General features: G+C 39.4%; 1 protein-coding gene across 1 annotated transcript in view; it reads right to left on the bottom strand.

Annotated features, from left to right (window-relative positions):
• Positions 1 to 18884, bottom strand: part of Lrrc63 (leucine rich repeat containing 63) — a 42903-nt gene that overhangs the window by 12833 nt on the left and 11186 nt on the right. The window contains exons 6-7 of the mRNA XM_052190941.1: positions 17942 to 18040; positions 7832 to 7968 (exon numbers count right to left, since the gene is read on the bottom strand). Coding sequence (XP_052046901.1) covers positions 7832 to 7968; positions 17942 to 18040 — 236 coding nt within the window. The remainder of the gene's footprint in view (positions 1 to 7831; positions 7969 to 17941; positions 18041 to 18884) is intronic.

Genomic DNA, 18884 nt, shown 5'->3' with positions numbered 1-18884 from the left:
GTGAGCACAGGGTTTTACTAACCTCCCACTATTTCAACATGGCAGATGAAGATCTTCACAGTCCCACCCTCGACTACTTTCCTGAGTTGCCTGTCATCCCCTATCCCATAATTCTCTATGATCCACTATTTACTTGCTAAAAGTATCTGAATTAATAGTTCTTACATATCTCCAAATGTAACACTGCAGCCGCCCAAATTTGACTCTTTGGTAATTTTCTTCACATATTTGAAATCTTAAAACATCTTAAAACAGATGTAACCTTTTGCATATAACACTTCTACAAATCCTTTCACGTGGAAGAACTGACACTTTTTTTTTTTTTGGTTTTTTTTTTTTTTTTTTTTTGGTTTTTTTGAGACAGGGTTTCTCTGTGTAGCCCTGGCTGTCCTGGAACTCACTTTGTACACCAGGCTGGCCTCGAACTCAGAAATCCGCCTGCCTCTGCCTCCCAGAGTGCTGGGATTACAGGCGTGCGCCACCACCGCCCGTGAACTGACACTTTTAAGTGTTGGCTTACTTCTTGGCCTGTCCTATTGTATAACTATGAGGTTCTAGAGACCAGAAATTGCATCTTTTATTTCTATCTATCCAATGTATGAATAAATCAGAAGTGAATGAGCCCCAGTTAAACTATTCTCCTTCTCTCTGAGAAACTGTTGACACTGATTTGGAAACTGTAAGATAAACCCTTTTCAATTCAGTGGTCAACCCCCAACTTCTTTTTCAGTCCTGCAAAAGAAATGTTGGTAGTATCTACTCTGTTTTTTAAACGTAAGATCATATTTTACTTTTTTACCTCAGGAAATTCCTCTCTGCCATCAGTGGACCACAGAGATCTTCTCCTTCACACTTCCTTTCCCTCACTTATCCCATTACCCCAACCACCAACTCCAGGAGGATTTTCCTGGGGACCCACAGGCTAGTCAGGCCAGAAGTAGGTAGGCTAGTTACAGATCTTCACCTCTCCCTTGAATCCTCCAAATCCAATCTCTCAGTCTCATCCACGGCTCTGGAAGAGACCCCCTGTGGTCTCTCTTCACTCTCCACAGATCCCAGTAGATCACCCTGTTTTCCTCCCTCCTGTAGACCCCCTTAGCTCATTCCCATTCTTCAGTGTCAGCTCCCAATACACATTTTATCTGGAAACCTTGGTGGCCACACTTATCAGGATTTCAGCAGAAATTCCTACCAGGTAACCCACAGCTACAACATTCTCCTAAGAATTAGAGAGGAAATAGAAACCAGGGCCGGGGGCGGGGGTGGGGTGTGGTGGGGTGTGGTGGGCAATAACCACCCAACAAAGGCAAGACCATATAGCAGCACCTAGAATTGTAGTCGTTCCAAACCCTAGATGCCTAGATGCCAGCATACAAACACAATTAGTAACAGCCAGGAGAATATGTCTCCACCAGAGCCCAGCAACCCCGCTACAGCAGGCCCTGAGTATTGCAACACAGCTGAAGCATAAGAAAAAGTCTTACAGTGACCTTATGGATATGATAGAGATGAATAAATCCTTTAAAGAAGTCTATGAAAATACCAACAAACAGTAGAAGGAAATTTAAAAAACATTTTAAGATCTGAAAGTAAAATAGAATCAGCAAAGAACACCCAAGCTGAGGGAAATCTAGAAATGAAAAATTTAGGAACTCAAACAGAACTTCAGAGGCAAGTCTCACCAACAGAATACAAGAAACAGAAGAGAAAATCTAAGGCATTGAAGACACAACAGAAGTAATGACAACACCAACTGGGGCACTATGAAAAGACCAAATTTAAGAATAAGAGGAATACACAAAGGAGAAGAAACTCAGGTCAAAAGCACAGAAAATATTCTCAATAATATCATAGAAGAAAAATTTTCTAACCTACAAGAGGAGATGCATATCAAAGTACATAACAGGATACATACACACGAAGTAGCATACAGGATACTAAATAGACTTGACTAGAAAAAATATGCATTGTCAACACATAATAATAAAGACACTTACATGTAAAAACAAAGATAAAATATTAAAAGGCACAAGGGGAAAAGATGAAGTAATATATAAAGACTTATTAGAATAACACCTGACTTCTCAATGGAGACTTTAAAGCTAGAAGGGCCTAGACAGATTTTCTATAGATTCTATAAGAAACCACAAATGCCAGTCTAGACTACTATACCCAGCAAAACTTTCAATCACAACAGATGAAGAAAATAAGGCATTGCATGATAAAACCAAATTTAAGAAATATCTATTTACACATCTTTGCTTATAAGGAAATGATTTAAAAAAGGAAAACTCCAATCTAAAGGGTTAACCACACTCAAAAACCAACAAATTCTGTTTATTGACATCTCATATCAATGGTATCAACTCCCCAATAAAAAGACACAGACTAACAGAATTGAAGTGAAAACAGAATCCATCCTTCTTTGCTTCTAAGGAACACACCTTAATATCAAGGACAGATATCACCTCAGGGTAAATGGACACAAAAGATATCTAAGAAAATAGATCTAAGAAACAAACTAGACTAGCCAAAAGAAACTTCTGATAAAAGAGGCATCACACCAAATATTATTTCAGATTAAATAGTTAGAAAAAGATATCCCAAGCAAATGGACCTAAGAAACAAACTGGTGTTGCCATTTTAATATCTGACAAGAGAGGCTTCAAACTAAAACTAATCAGAGCACATAAAGATACTACATACTCATCCAAGGAAAACACACCAAGAGGACATTGACATTCTTAATATCTATGCATCAAACACCAGGGCAACCAAGTTCATATAAAACAATCCTTCTGTTGCATCCAAGAAATACACCATTACATCAAGAATAGATATTACTTCAGAATAAAGGGTTAGAAAAAGATATTCTAAGCAAATGAACCTAAGAAGCAAGCTGGTGTAGCCATTTTAATTTAACAAAATAGACTTCAAACCAAAATTAGTCAAAAGACAAGGAAGAACACTACATGCTCACCACCAAGATGACATTTCAATTTTTAACATTTTTTTTAATTTAAAGCTATTACGATTTTAAAAGAATTATCTATCTATCTATCTATCTATCTATCTATCTATCTATCTATCTATCTTAGTACACTGTAGCTGTCCACAGATACACCAGAAGAAGGCATCAGATCCCATTACAGTTGGTTGTGAACCACCATGCAGTTGCTTGGAATTGAACTCAGGACCTCTGTAAGAGCAGTCAGTGCTTTTAACCACTGAACCTTCTCTCCAGCCCAATTCTTAACATTCTTAACATGTAGAAACACAACTACAGCTTAAATTACATATTGACTCTCACACTTTGATAGTGGGAGACTTCAGTACCTGACTCTCACCAATAGACAAGTCATCCAGAAAAGAAGTAAAGAAATGCTGATGCTAAATCATTGATGATAAATCAAATGATGGACTTAACAGATAATGACATAACTTTCACCCAGGTACCAAACAATATATACAAACACCAACACGGCAACACACATTGATCAACAATGATGCTTGCCTACAAGATGCGTTAGTGCAACGGTGGCACAAGGCTTGTAGGACTAACCAACCAATATCTGATGTGACTAAAGGCCTGCTCCATGAGATAGAACTCATACCCAATACTGCTTTGGTGACCAACACCTTGAGACTAGGTAGCCCAGGGACTCAGGGTAAACCCAAGTACTACTGTTCTAATAAAGTAACATAGAAATAAATTGATGCCTAACGATCTTCTGCTATACTCATAGATCAGTGCCTTGCTCAGTCATCATCAGAGAAGCTCCCTCCTGTAGCAGATGGGAACAAATACAGAGACCTACACCCACAATATGCACAGAGTGAGAGACCTTGGCTCAGTCAGCTTAAATAGGACATCTCTATCACATCCCTCCCCTCAGGGATCAGAGAACCCAGTAGCAGAGGTGGGGGAAAGAACGTAAGAGCCAGAAGAGGTGAAAGACACCTATGAAACAAGGCCCTCAAATCAGCATGGGTGAAACTCACAGAGACTGAGACAGCGTGCACGGAGCCTGCATGGTCTGTACCAGGTCCTTCGCATACATTATGGATTCCAGTTTAGTGGCTTTATGGAGGTCGTAAGTGTGCAAACAGATGGGTCTCTGATTCTTGGACCTTCTCTTGGGCTCTTTTCCTTCTTCTTTTTTTTTTTTTTTTTTTTTTTTTTTTGTCTTATCCAATTCCAACGTGTTAGTTTTTGTTTTATCTTACTCTATTCTATTTCATTATTATCCCTTAGAAGCCTGATTTCTAATGAAGACAGAAAGGGGGTGGGGATCCAGATGGGAGGTGAGGTGTGGTGAGGAGGAAGTAGGAGGAGTAGAGAGAGGGGAAACTACAAGAAGGATATATTATGTGAAAAAAATATTTTCTTCTTTTTATTGTTTTTTTTTGTTTTTTTGTTTTTTTTTTTGTTTTTTTTTTTGTTTTTTTGTTTTTTGTTTTTTGTTTTTGTTTTTTGAGACAGGGTTTCTCTGTGTAGCCCTGGCTGTCCTGGAACTCACTCTGTAGACCAGGCTGGCCTCGAATTCAGAAATCCACCTGCCTCTGCCTCCCAGAGTGCTGGGATTAAAAGAGTGCGCCACCACCACCCAGCTCAAAAATCTATTTTCAATAAACGGAAAAACAAAAGGGCTTCCAACACTCTGACATTTTATTTTGTTTTAGAAACATAGATCGGGGGAGGGGGGAGTGGGAAAGCTTCAGAAATAACTGGAAGAATTTACAAAACAATTTACAAGATATTTCCCCCTGATTTTTGTAGTGTTCTTGAAGTGAAGTGCACTTTCTCTAACCTTCCCAATAGAAACTGGCATCAAGCCTGTGAGTGGCTTGCCAGTCTCCAGCATCTATGATACTTGGGGACCACTGTGCCTTCTCAGCTCTGGCATATGGATCTCCTGCAACTAGAAAGATCCCGCTAGAGATGGGAAAAATACAGGGCAAGAACCCCATCATACACACACACACACACACACATATATATACATATATATATATATACATACATACACACATACACACATACATACATATATATTAGAAAATGAAGTCACTCAAGTAACATAGCTGAGGAAGAATAGCATTAGCATTTAATGGTTTAAAAATCTCAAGTAAAAATTCAAACAAGTAATAACAGAGAACGACAATCTATTTCCTTTGTCTTCGGTGCTGCACCTGGCTGCCTTTGCATAGCCCAAGTGTTCCCTTCACCCTGGTGTCTGTGATTTCCTCTGATCTATCATTGTGCAGTGCGCTGCTGCGTCTCCTGAGATATCTGTTTTAAGAAGAGTGCACATTTATCCAAAATACCTAGGAATCTGACACTTCCAACCAAAATTTCTATTATAGACTGTGATTTTATTTGTCGTACTATGCTAAATTTCAGAGGCACTTGGGACTCGAAAGCTAGGATTTCTAAGTGAGTATGTCACATAGTAGCTGTTAATGGTAGGGAAAAGATTATATATAACTAGATTTTCCACATGTGTATAGTATGTTTGATGTATTCTGTGATATTGAGATTATAGAAAGTTTGGCATATGACACGTGCTTAACCTGTATTTTTAATTAAATTTGTGACAATTAAGATTTTTGGAGACAAGTGTATCACATTTCAATTTTTAAAAGTATTTTTAACTCAGTCTACTGTGTATTAAGGCGTTTGTATAACATCAAACCATAGCTGAACAAAGCAAACTTAAAATACAGAAAGCTTTTCTGCACAGCATTAAATAAAAAGGGTACAACCTTCTTCATTTCTGTCAATATATACGGATGAACCTGAACTCCTATCTTCAGCCTAGAACTTTCCTGTGAGTTTAATGTGTCTCAGCCCAGATTTATGGTAGAAAATACAATGTGAGACAGCCATGGTGGTACAAGCTTGTTATCCCAGCGCTTGGGAGGCTCAGGTGGGGGCATCACCACTTCTGGGCTAGCCTGGGTTATTTAACAAGACCATGTCTCAAAGAACAAATCCTCACCTACTCTGATAGTCCCCAGCTGGTCACCTTGAGCTCTGATTTGTTCCCACATATCCATTCTGGCAGGAGTGTTACCTAAAAGAGAAGTTTGGTTCCACAGCTGTTCTATAAAAACCTCTGTGGTGGCCAGCCCTTGTATAAAGTATACATTCCTTCCCTTACACAACAAAGACCCATTTACCACTCCAGGTTCATTCATCACCATTTGGCTCTGTCCTGTATGCTGCAAAATTTAACAAACAGTTTGTAGTTCCTAACCTACATTATATACGGCCCATATATGTCTGCTCAAGAAACACCCACCCCATTCATGGGACGACTATCCTTGGCTTGACTCCTGAGATGGAGCCAACTTAAACGTTGCATTTAGTTAGGTTTCTGCTCTCCCAGGGAGTCACTCTGATCCTACAGAATGGGTTCCAAGTCACCCCTTCCTGTCTACAACGTTTATAGTGCACATCTCTGCAATTTTATGTTGCTAATTACATCCACGTGTCTATCTTCCTAGCAGTGAGAGTGAGCCCATCAGCACACAGTAGGTGTGTATACAGACATCTGCTGAAGCACAAGACTGAACGTGTAATATTTACTGTGCGTCTGGGTGACTATTGCAGACAGTTACAACCAGAGTACAAAACGTGTCTGGGGGCAGGGCTGGCTCAGGCATGCTCTTGGTTACTTGGTTGACTGCATTCACTTGGTCTCAGGGAATGCTTCCTTAATCGTGACACACTGCATCAAGTCTCTTTTGCTAAGCAAGCAAGAGTTCTGACAGTTCTTCAAGTAAGCTGCTCTAAACTGTCCTTGAAATGCTTAATGTTTCTCTTTTAGGTTTTCCATTCCATGCTATGAATTTGCCTTTGATATACATACACACCCGATGATATTTAGTAAAAAGATAGCACCTTGTGTTAGAGATACTAACGTGTTTAAAGCAGTACCTGAAGCATCTTATTGTGACCAGTGGTTTCTGAGATCTTGCAATGTATAACAATGGCAGAAGTTGACTCTTTCATTACAGCCAAGTTTCAGTCCCCGTAGGAATTGTTACATATTCAGTGACAGGTATGACTAATTAAAGTAGGTAATTATGATTACAGAGGGTTTGTTATGAATTCCTATTTAGGTGCTCTATGTTCACATGCATGTATATAGTTATGTGTATACACTAGTTATGTAGTATGTTTGCTAGCATTCACATTTACATGGACACACATACACATGGACAACCTTAACCTACTACATTCAACTTGTTACACTCTTAACTGGAACAAGTATGTTGGTTACAGTTTTAGTTTAAGTTTTTCCTTGGGAGTTAAGTACCAGCTCATATTTGAGAAATCCATCTTATATGCAAATGTCAGCATTCTTACTAGATTTGAAAGACTCTTAGTCATCAGATAGGCCAATCTCCTTAGGTTATAGATTAGAACACTGAGGGCCAGAATGGTCAAATGACTTTCTACAGACCCTCGGGCCCTCATCCTCATATTTAAACCAAAAGACTCCAGCTCGGAATTCTGAATGTAATGCTTGCTATACTCAGAAGCACCATCAATGGGTAGGCACTGGATTCTTACCTGAATTGCTGGTCATTCTATTGGCATTCATTAGAGCTATACTGTGTTCTGTGTAGCTGGGAGGATCTTTTTTGGATAGCATATTAAGAAATGAATCTGCTAATCATAGCAGAATGAGAATGTTTAAGTAATCAAAGTTCTCCTAGCCACTTTCAAAAGGGAATTTGAGACTTTAATAAATAATTCATGACTAAATAAAATAAATACAAATAATTCCGTTCTGTGTCTCCCTCACATGATCAACCTTACCCAGAAGGAAGCTCTGTAATATAATTAAAGGCAATGGAGAAAATCCTAAGGTATGTCAATAGCTGGATTTCAGAAGGAATTTCTCTGATGGGATTATTTCTCATTTTCAGTACTTGTAGGTTTTGAAGATAAAGTATCTGGGGAACAGAAAAGGCAAATGTTAGCTGAAATGAAAAGTATACACTCTATCATGCATGTCTCCTATAAATGCTTTAAACCAATACAGTAAAACCAGTATAGAAAAAAAAATCTTGGCTCATACTGTTTCAATAAATGCTTTTAGAGAAAGACCAAGGCAGGGTTAACACTGGGTGTTAAGTAAGGAGGGAACCAGGACACTTGAGTCATGAAGGATGCTCTGAAGCTGTGCCTTTGTCATTTCAACTGCCATAGTTGGTCCTTTTAAATGGTGATTTTATTCATTCTTTGAGAATTTGGTACAATGAATTCTGATCATGTTCATGCTCCCCCAACTCCTCCATGTCCTACCCCCATGTCCATCTCCCTACCCCTCTGAGTCTGTCTCCCTCTGTCTCTGACCATTAAATCTTGTTTGTGACTACTCTCATATATGAACCCTGGGGTGTGGCTGACCTTCAAGGAGTCACACCATTAATGAGAACTGCCTTTCCCTCCCCTAGAAATTATCAACTACCAATCACCTCAATTAAGAGCCTGACTTTGTGTCCACCTCTCTTCTCCATGCTGGGATCTTGTTTGCTTTGGGTATGGCCAGGTTTTATGCATGCGGACATGATTTCTATGAGTTCACCTGTGTGTCTGCCCTGCTTTGGCTGGGAAACATTCTTTCTATGAAGTCATCTACCACCTTTACCTCTCAGAACCTTTCCATCAGCCTCTTCTACGCGGAGGAGCCTTAGAGGGAGAGGTAGGATTTAGGGCTGAGCGCTTCAGCCTCTTATTCTCTGTACCCAAGAATCAGTTGAGAGTCTCTATGTTAATTGCTATGAATTTTGTAAGAAGACACTTCTCTGATGACAGCGGAATGATGCATTGGACACGAGACTCCATGTGGTCTTGGTAGGAAGATTGGCTGAAAGGTCCTGGCTTTTCTTCCCAGAGTGTGTGGATGTGTGGTGGAGAAGTCAATAAAAAGGTGATTAATAATGCAAGTGCAAACCCTAGGTGAGGCTCCTTGGCTTCAGAGTGGTCCTTCTGCAATGCAGAGAGTCTGAGAAGCTTCCTTAAGCTAGCTGTGTGATGCTTTAACTTACAAAGTCATAAGAAAAAAAAATGAACTAAAAGAACAAAGCCCCCAAATCAATATAGGATTAATACGACATGTGATAGTAAAACGACTCTTCACATGTGTCCTTGATTCAAGAATTGTCCTTTCAGGGTTGGAGAGATGAGTCAGAGGTTAAGAGAACTTAATGCTTGAAGAGGACTGGAGTTCTGAGCCTTGCACTCCGGCAGTTGGACAGCTCACAACTACCTGCAACTCCATGGGATACTATGCCCTCTCTTGACCTCCATGGATTCCCCCCGCACATGTACACATACACACAGAGACATAGACAGAAATACACATACACACTGTTCTGAGACAAATTTTTCCTGGGAGACAACACACACACTCCCAATAGGAAGCCCACAACATACACACTCCCACAACAGACCACAGTCTGGATACCACCAAAGTCCAATGAGTTTTATTGGTGTTACTTAGAGGAAAATGGGTGAGGAGCAGAAAGGGCTCAAAGACAGCTGCATCACCAAAGCTAACCCAGCATGGGTGACAGCTCACATAGCTGGGAATCTGAAGTGAACTGCACAGCCTACAGGCAGCTCAACAGACTGGAGGGTGTGCCTTCCAAGTGACCCAGTAGGTCTAAACCTCTTCAGGTGGCTCAGCCAGTTTCGGCTTCCGGGCACCTGGGCTAGCTCCGAGTCTTCTTCTTCTGCTTTGTTTCTGTGGTGGTGACTCTCAGCAGGATTTACTGTTTATTCATGGAGGCAGGGTGGTGGTGGGTGGATCTGATCAGTTTCAGGGACTTCCTGAAACTATTCTGAGGGGTTTTTGTTTGTTTGTTTGTTTTTGTTTTTGTTTTCCTGTTTTAAGGACTTCCCTGAAAGGATGGAATTTTCAGTCTTCGAAAAGTCCTAGATTTTGATGGACTCATATTTTCATGTAAGACCACGAGGCCATGATGAGGGAGGAGGAAATATCTGCAGAACAGAATTCACTGTAGCTTATCAATAGCCGGACAGGTGTCACACTCAGATTTCTTCACTGCAATCTCATAATAATTTCATGTCCATCAGTATGAAAATGTAAGACTGAATTAATGTGTAGATTAATGTGGAAGTACCATCAGAAGAACATCAAACCAGTGAACCTGAGATATTTGTCCATCTATACATGTCTCATATACTTTTCTATTGAAATTTCAGTGTAGGTGTGGTATTTTGGTTGAACTTACTCCTAAATAGTTCATTATTTTTCTTGAGATTTTTAAATGAAATTGCTTCACCATTTTTTTTTTTTTTTTTTTTTTTTGGTTTTTTGGATTTGTTTTTTTTTCGAGACAGGGTTTCTTAAAGGGGGAAATGTACAGGTATAAATGCCTGTGTTAGGAAGACATATCTCAAAGCGGAAAATACACAGAGCCCTGCCCACTGCAATGCATCAGCAAGTATGTATTGGGCAGATGGGAGAGAAAGAGAGTCTGGGTAGATATTCAATTGTGCACTATGAAGAGAGGCAGAACTAGAGATGTGAGGGCAGCAAGGAACACCCTTATGTGAGAAGCCTGTGCTGATACCCATGGCTATGGTGATGGACATGTCTATGCTGCGGCCATGGTCCCGCCCCTTGCCAGTTGCCACAAAGCAGGAAAAGAGGTAGGCTGACAAACTCAGCTACTACCCAGGCCCAGATCCAGATGGGAACAGCAGCCAAGGAACAGAACACCTACCCGACAAAGACAAGATCAGATATCAACACCAAGAAACACCTCAAGCATAACTCAAGCATACTCTAGACCTCTGAGTAAAAGCACAAATTTGAACAGTCAAAGAATTATGCCAGAAGACACATTAACCTAAATTGAGACGGATTCAATGCATTTAGACTAAAATCAGAAATAACACAATGAAGATTTTCGCTCTTTATGTATATATTTAATAATAATTTAATATAGTATTTTGAGTCTTGGCTTGAGCAATAAGACAATTGAAGAAGATCAAGGGAATAAAATTAAGAAAGGAAGAAGTCAAGTATCTTTATTTGCAGATGATATAGTTTTATAATAAAATATTCTAAGAACTCTACCAGGAAACTTCTGTAAGATGTTAAACACTTTCAGTAAAGCAGCGGGATACAAAATTAACACACAAAAAAATCATTTGCTTTTCTATACACACATGGAAAACTGAGAAAGAAACCTCGGATATAGTACCTTTCAAAATAGCTTCAAAAAGCAAAACAAAACACTTCCTGGGGTAACTCTAATTCAGCAAGTAAAAGTCTTGAATGATAAAAACTTTAAGACATCAAAGAAATACATTAAAGAGGATATCAGAAGATGGAAATATCTCCCATGTTCATGGACTGGTAGGATTAATATCATGAAAATGGCCATCCTACCAAAAACAATCTACAGATTCAACTCAATCCCCCTTAAACCTCCAACACAATTCTTCATAAAATTAAAAACCAATCTTCAACATCATATGGAGACAAAAGCCCAGGATAGCTAAAAGCAATTCTGCATAATAAAAGAACTGTTGTAGGTATTACCACACCCATTTCAAGTTGTACTAGTGAGCTATGTAATGAAAAAAGCCGGGCGGGCATGGTGGCACACCTGTAATCCCAGCACTTGGGAGGCAGAGGCAGACGAATTTCTGAGTTCGAGGCCAGCCTGGTCTACAGAGTGAGTTCCAGGACAGCCAGGGCTACACAGAGAAACCCTGACTCAAAACAAAACAAAACAAAACAAAACAAAACCAAAAAACAAACAAACAAAAACAACAACAACAACAACAAAACAAAAAGAAAAGACTAACAGAACTGAGCTGAACATGCGGGCATAAGTCCACACATTCATGGACACATGGTTTTGACAAAGAAACAGTGATAACACAGCATAGAGATGGTTAAACCCGATGGCGGTCTATAGAAGAACACAAATAGGTCTATCACTCTGCACATATTTAACTCTAAATAGATAAAGAACTACAACATAAGGCCACATGCTCTAAATCGGATGGAAGATAAAGTAGGGAGTGGACTTGAATTCGTTGGCACAGGAAAGGACTCTCTGAACTATTCACTGATAGAATAACACTAAAACCAAAAATTAATAAACGGGACCTCATGAAACCAAGTAGCTTCCGTATGGTTAGGGGCACCATCACTGGGACAAGGCAGAAGTCTATAGAATAGGAAAAGTGTTTTACCAGTTAGATATCTGATAGAGTGCTGGTATCTACAACATATAAAGAACTTAAAAGGGGGGTGAAAATTCAGAAAACAACCCAATTAAAAAATGAAAAACAGAACTAATCAGAGAGTACTCAAAAGATGAAACACAAAATGGTTGAGAAACACTTAAAGAAATGTTCAACAACCTAAGCCATCAGGGAAATGCAACTTAAAACTACTCTGAAACTTCATCTTACACCAGTCAGCATTTTTTTTTGTTTTGTTTTGTTTTGCTTTGAAAAAGGACAACTCATGATGGCGGGAGAACAACCTTCCATAGCCACTGTGGAAATCTGTTCCTCAGGAAACTGGAAATAGATCTACCGCAATATCTAGCTATGTTACTCTTGGGCATATATTCAAAAAGATCTGCATCCTCTTACTGATATTTCTCATACATGTTCCTTGCTACTCTATTCATAATAGCCCTGTACTGGAGAAAGCCTAGAAGTCCACTAACTGATGAACGAATAAAGAAAATGCAGTACATTTACACAATGGAATAGTACTTGACCATTAAAAATGAAAATTTCAGGAAAATAGATAGTTATAAAAAAGTCATGACCCCAAAAGACAAATATTACATGTTTCTTTTTATATGTAAATATTAGCTTTTTAAGACTTTGATATGGATGTTACAATGAAAATAACCACCATGGAAAGGAAAATAAAATACAGTATGGAGAGACAGAGGAGAATATAGGAGAATTAGATATGCTGGGGTGGAGGAGAAATGTAATGAAGGAAATATGGGGAGAGACAACTAGTACTAAAGGTTATTTGAAAAACCATATGGAAACTGTATGAGCTTCCTAAAATACATATATAGAAAGACTCTAAATCTTATACCTCCAACTAAAGCTTTCAGTGCCAAGATTAGGTTACATCTTTTGAGTCCTTGGCAAATGGGATCCCATGGATACCTCCCAAACATCACAGATTATTGTTATGGTTGTTGGTCGCCTTTCATAACTTATACATGAATAGTGGCATGAATGTTACAGGAGTAACCAAGCACTTTCTGCTTGGATTTTAGGTCTCACTTCATAAAATTGAACCCACACCTGACACTGATAAACTGACCAAGAACCTGAGCCTAGATAGGTTATGAACCTAGAGAAAACCAAATACTACTATTCTGCTAAAGTAACACAGCAAAAAGAGACTCCTTGATGGCACTCTGCTATACCCACAGACCAGTGCCTCACTTAGACATCCACAGAGAAACCTCTTCTTGCCATATATGAGAACTAACACAGAGACCTATAACCAGATAATGTGCAGAGAGTGAGAGACTTTGGAGCACTCGGTCCTAAATGGGATGTCTTTATCCACCCTTACCCCTCAAAACTCAGGGGTCTATGCAGAAGAGGAGGTGGAAAGATTGTAAGACCCAGAGATGCTGGATAAATGCTAGGACATGGCATCTTCCAGGCACGGCAGGACTGTTGAAGTATGGGCTCACAGAAACTGGCTGAATGCAAAAGGCCTGTACAGGTTTGAGCCAGCCAGGCTCCTAGCACTGAGGGGGTAATGGACACAGGGTCCCACCCTTAACAAATAAACTATCTGCACCTGATCCATGCTGGCAAAGGAAAAAGTAGTTTCCTCCAAGGGAGTCTCACTGTGTATATTAACCATGCCTAGGAAAACTTGGCCAACACAAACCAAACTCAATGCATGTTTTTAGACCTTTTTTTAGTCTCATTTTGCTCTGTTTAGGCAATTTTTGTCTTATTGGACTTTTGCTTCTATGTTTTGGTTTTTATTTTAGTGTGGTATGTGTGTGTGTGGGGGGGGGTGCACGCGCACGTGATGGGCTTTGTTTTTTAAAGAGAGAATTAAAAACTCAAAATTACATGGGTAGGAAAGAAAGAGATGCCCACAAACATACAAGAAGCCTACAGAACTCCAAATAGATTGGACCAGAAAAGAAATTCCTCCCATCACATAATAGTCAAAACACCAAATGGACAAAACAAAGAAAGAATATTAAAAGTGATAAGGGAGAAAGGTCAAGTAACATATAAAGGTAGACCTATCAGAATTACACCAGACTGCTCACCAGAGACTATGAAAGCTAGAAGATCCTGGGCAGATGTCATACAGACCTGAAGAGAACACAAATGCCAGCCCAGACTACTATACCCAGCAAAACTCTCAATCACCATAGAGGGAGAAATCAAGATATTCCATGACAAAACCAAATTTACACAATATCTCCTCACAAATCCAGCCCTACAAAGTATAATAGATGGCAAACTCCAATACAAGGAGGGAAACTACATCCTAGAAAAAGCAAGAATCTTCCAGCAACCCCAAAAGAAGATAGCCATACAAACATAATTCTACCTCTAATAAGAAAAATAACAAGATGCAACAGTCACTACTACTCAATTCCCCAATAAAAAGACACAGACTAACAGACTGAATACATAAACAGGACCCAGCATTTTGCTACATACAGGATTTTTACCAGTCCTGCATCCGATAGAGGGCTAATATCCCATACATACAAAGAACTCAAGAAGTTAGACTCCAGAGAACCAAATAACCCTGTCAAAAAATGGGGAACAGAGCTAAACAGAGAATTCTCAACTGAGGAAACTCAAATGGCCGAGAAGCACCTAAAGAAATGTTCAACATCTTTAGTCTTCAGGAAAAATACAAATCAAAACAACCCTGAGATTCCACCTTACACCAGTCAGAATGGCTAAGATCAAAAACTCAGGTGATAGCAGATGCTGGCAAAGATGTGGAGAAATAGGAACATTCCTCCATTGCTGGTGGGATTGTAAGCTGGTACAACCACTCTGGAAAACAGTCTGCAGTTCCTCAGAAAATTGGCCATAGTACTTACTACCTGAGGACCCAGCTATACCACTCCTGGGCATATACCCAAAAGATGCTCCAACATGTAATAAGGACGCATGCTCCACTAAGTTCACAGTAGCCATAATTATAATAGCCAGATGCTGGAAACAACCCAGATGTCCCTAAACAGAGGAATGGATACAGAAAATGTGGTACATTACACTCAGCTATTAAAAATACAATGACTTCATGGAAATCAGGCAAATGAATGCATCTAGAAAACATCATCCTGAGTGTGGTAGCTCAGTCACGAAAGGACACACATGGTATGTACTCACTGATAAGTGGATATTAGGCAGAGCGTGGAACACCCACAATACAACTCACAGACCACATGAAGCTCAAGAGGAGTGGATGCTTCAGTCCTACTTAGAAGAGGGAACAATATAAACAAGGGAAGTAGAGAGTGGAGGGATTTGAGAGGAAGAGAGGAGGGAGAGGGGAAGAAGAGAGGAAAAATCAGGTGTGGGAGGAGATGGAGGAGATGTATAGAGGGTCAGGAAATTGAACAGGCATGGGAAGCAATGGGGGATGGGGAACTGGGGGTAGCAACCAGAAAGTCCCAGAAGCCAGGAAAGCAAGAGTCTCCCAGGACCCAATAGGGATGACATTAGCTGAAATACCCCACAAAGAGGAGGGAGAACCTGTCAAGACCATATCCAGAGGTTAGGTGTGGCCCCCTAGTTGAAGGATGGAGCCACCCACCCATCTCCAAAATTTTAACCCAGAATTGCTCTTGTCTCAAGGAAATACAGGGACAAATTGTGGGACAGAGACTGAAAGAAAGGCCATCCAGAGACTATCCCATCTGGGGATCCATGCTACAATGCAGACACCAAACCCAGGTACGACTGTTGATAGCAATAAGTGCTTGCTGACAGGAGTCTGGTATAGTTGTCTCCTGAGAGGCTCTGCCAGTGCCTGACAAATACAGATGTGGATGCTTGCAGCCAATCATTAGACTGAGCACAGGGACCCCAGTGGAGGAGTTAGAGGAAGGACTGAAGGAGCTGAAGGGGCCTTTTCTCACATCAATGGGAGGGGAGACCCTTGGTCCTGTGAAGGCTTGATGCCCCAGTGTAGGGGAATGCTATGGTGGTGAGGCGGAAGTGGGTAGGTGGGGGCAGCACCCCATAGAAGCAGGGTAAGTGGAGATGGGATAGGGGACTTGCAGAGAGGAAACCTGGAAAGGGGATAACATTTGAAATGTAAACAAATAAAATATCCAATTAAAAAATAATTAAAATTTAAAAAAGTTAGATGGGTAGCTTGTTAGAGAGGGTTTGGAAGGAAACAGGGGAGGGGAAATCATGATCAAAATATATTGTATAAAAAATATTTTTTCTATAAATAAGACATTTGCTTAATTTCTACATGTAAGTGAAATGTCAATTTATTTTTTTGTTGCCAATTTCATTGTGTAACAGCCAAAATAGTCTTTTATGATTCTTCAACTTTTTAGTTTTATTTTTCACAAGACCTTTTCACTATGTAGTCTGCTGTCAAAGTAATGATCCTCCTGCCTCAGTGTCACTCTCCTTGGCTTCAGTCTTTTGAAATTATTATGAATAGTTTTGGGGCCTGATGTATGGTTTATTTTGAAAAGTGTCTCTGGCCAAATTGAGAACTGTGTCTTCTGCTACTGTTGTTGGTTGGTTTCATAGGTGTCTAACTGGTGTTCAGTTTTCGTTCCTCTGCTTACTTTCTCCCTGATTTTTCTGGAATTATTGAAAATGGAGTATTAAACTAGCCAATAATAACTGCTTTCTTTGTTTCCATTTCTGCTTCCTGCACTAAGGGATGTGTTGTTAAGTAGATACGTTTATAATGATATACAGCTTTAGTAATACTTTGTTTAAAGTCTATTTAATCTGTGAGACACTGAACAAAACAACATAACCTGTCACATGTTTATTTATTCATCATGTCACATTTATTTTAGAAAGAACATCAAATTAAGTCACCCTATGCCTGGTTGTCCTATTTGAGCTGCTGGCAACTAAAACTTGTTGCAATGTTAAGTGCTCACTAACATTTTTGAAATATAATATTTTTATAAATTTCAGACACACATAAAATGTATTTTTACCATATCCACTTCCACTCCGCCTTCCAACTCCAGATCCATCCCCCCAACATCACATTCTCTTGTTTTAAATAGCCTAACACTACTCTAATTTGCACTGCCTATATGGTCATGGTTATGAGGTCACCCACTGGAGTGGATGCCACACACTTACAGGAAACATACTTGCCCCTCCCCCCAGGAGACATCAACTGCCCATAGCACCTCAGATAGGCGTGGGAACATATGTGTCCCTTCCATACCCACTAGAATGTCGACTGCCTTTATTGTGTGTGGGTCTTGTGTGGGCAGCCACAGTTAGTTGCTAAGCATTCCTGAGTGAAATGATGTCGTGTGCAGACAAAACTGTGCTACCCCAGTCCTCCCAGACTAACTTGGCTTTTTAATTTTCTGATTAGCACATGGGTAAGTTAATTTTAAAAGTTACTAAAAGTCAGAAGAATGAATTATATTTTATGCATTACACAACCATGAGAACATATTTGACAGCTTGTAGCCACACTACATTTGTGGCTAATGCCATTGAATTTCAAAAAAAAAAAAAAATGCTACACTTTCTTCACTTCTATCAAGTAAGGCCTGTTTAGATGCAGTTCAACATGCATTTATTTTGAAAAATATCTTCAGGATAACTTAAGATACCTACTTTTATTTACAATAGTAAAATTTAGCAATATAGACAATAAAAAAGTAGACTCACGTCTAAAGGAAAATAGGTGAGGTCATTAAATGATAAATTAAGGTATATCAATTGAAAAGCCACTGGTGATAAGTCTGGACAGTGAGTTAGAAAGAATCCCTGTAGGAAAGTAAAAAAAAAATGAAGATATTAATTATTAACAGTAAATTCTCTTCATGTTGTACAATGTTTAATTTTTCTAATAATACTACAACCCCATCAACAGGGCATACCGTCTAAACTCTTTCTGGTCTATTAAGAGAAAAGTCACAACTCTGTGTAGTTAGAATTCATATTGCTTTTTGCATGTATGTGCGATGGATATGTGTGTGAGCATATGAGTATAGGCATGTATTACACAGGGTACATGTGACAGGCAAAGGCCCTCAGGCTTGACAGCAGATTCTTTATCTACTAAGCCTTCTTCTCAGCCTGCATTATTTTTATTTTAAGAGATAATGATCGTGTTTTTATTTTTCTCTGGATAATTTGTTTAGTGGACTCCTTCCCTAGTTTCTTTTTTCTGATGCACAGAAACACAGTCTATGATTCTGTATGTTGATCTGACTGACTAATTTTGCTGAACTTATTTATTAGCTCTAGGACCTTCGTCAGTGATGATCATAATTCTAAACGCCATAATTCTAAACACTGAAATTCCAGAAGAACACATGACAATCCTAAAATATTAACTTGTTGATATCCTCGAAGTTCTTAAAACTATTTTCCATTGGAGGAAAAAGAATAAGCCACGTAACATATATGGATATTCTAAGCTGAGGACTTATGCACATATGTATGCAGATGTTCTAGGCTGGGGACTGATGCATGTGTGTGTGTGTGTATGTATGTATATATATGTGTATATATATATATTCTCTATTTGTTGCTAAGTAACTCTGTTATTTACTACTTCTGCCTTTTTACACACAGAACCATGCTTGTTCAAGACACATTCTTCAGC

The sequence above is a fragment of the Apodemus sylvaticus genome, chromosome 8, assembly GCF_947179515.1.
Source record: "Apodemus sylvaticus chromosome 8, mApoSyl1.1, whole genome shotgun sequence".
Classification (NCBI taxonomy): Eukaryota; Metazoa; Chordata; class Mammalia; order Rodentia; family Muridae; genus Apodemus; species Apodemus sylvaticus.
This window is presented reverse-complemented; position numbering and strand designations above follow the sequence as displayed.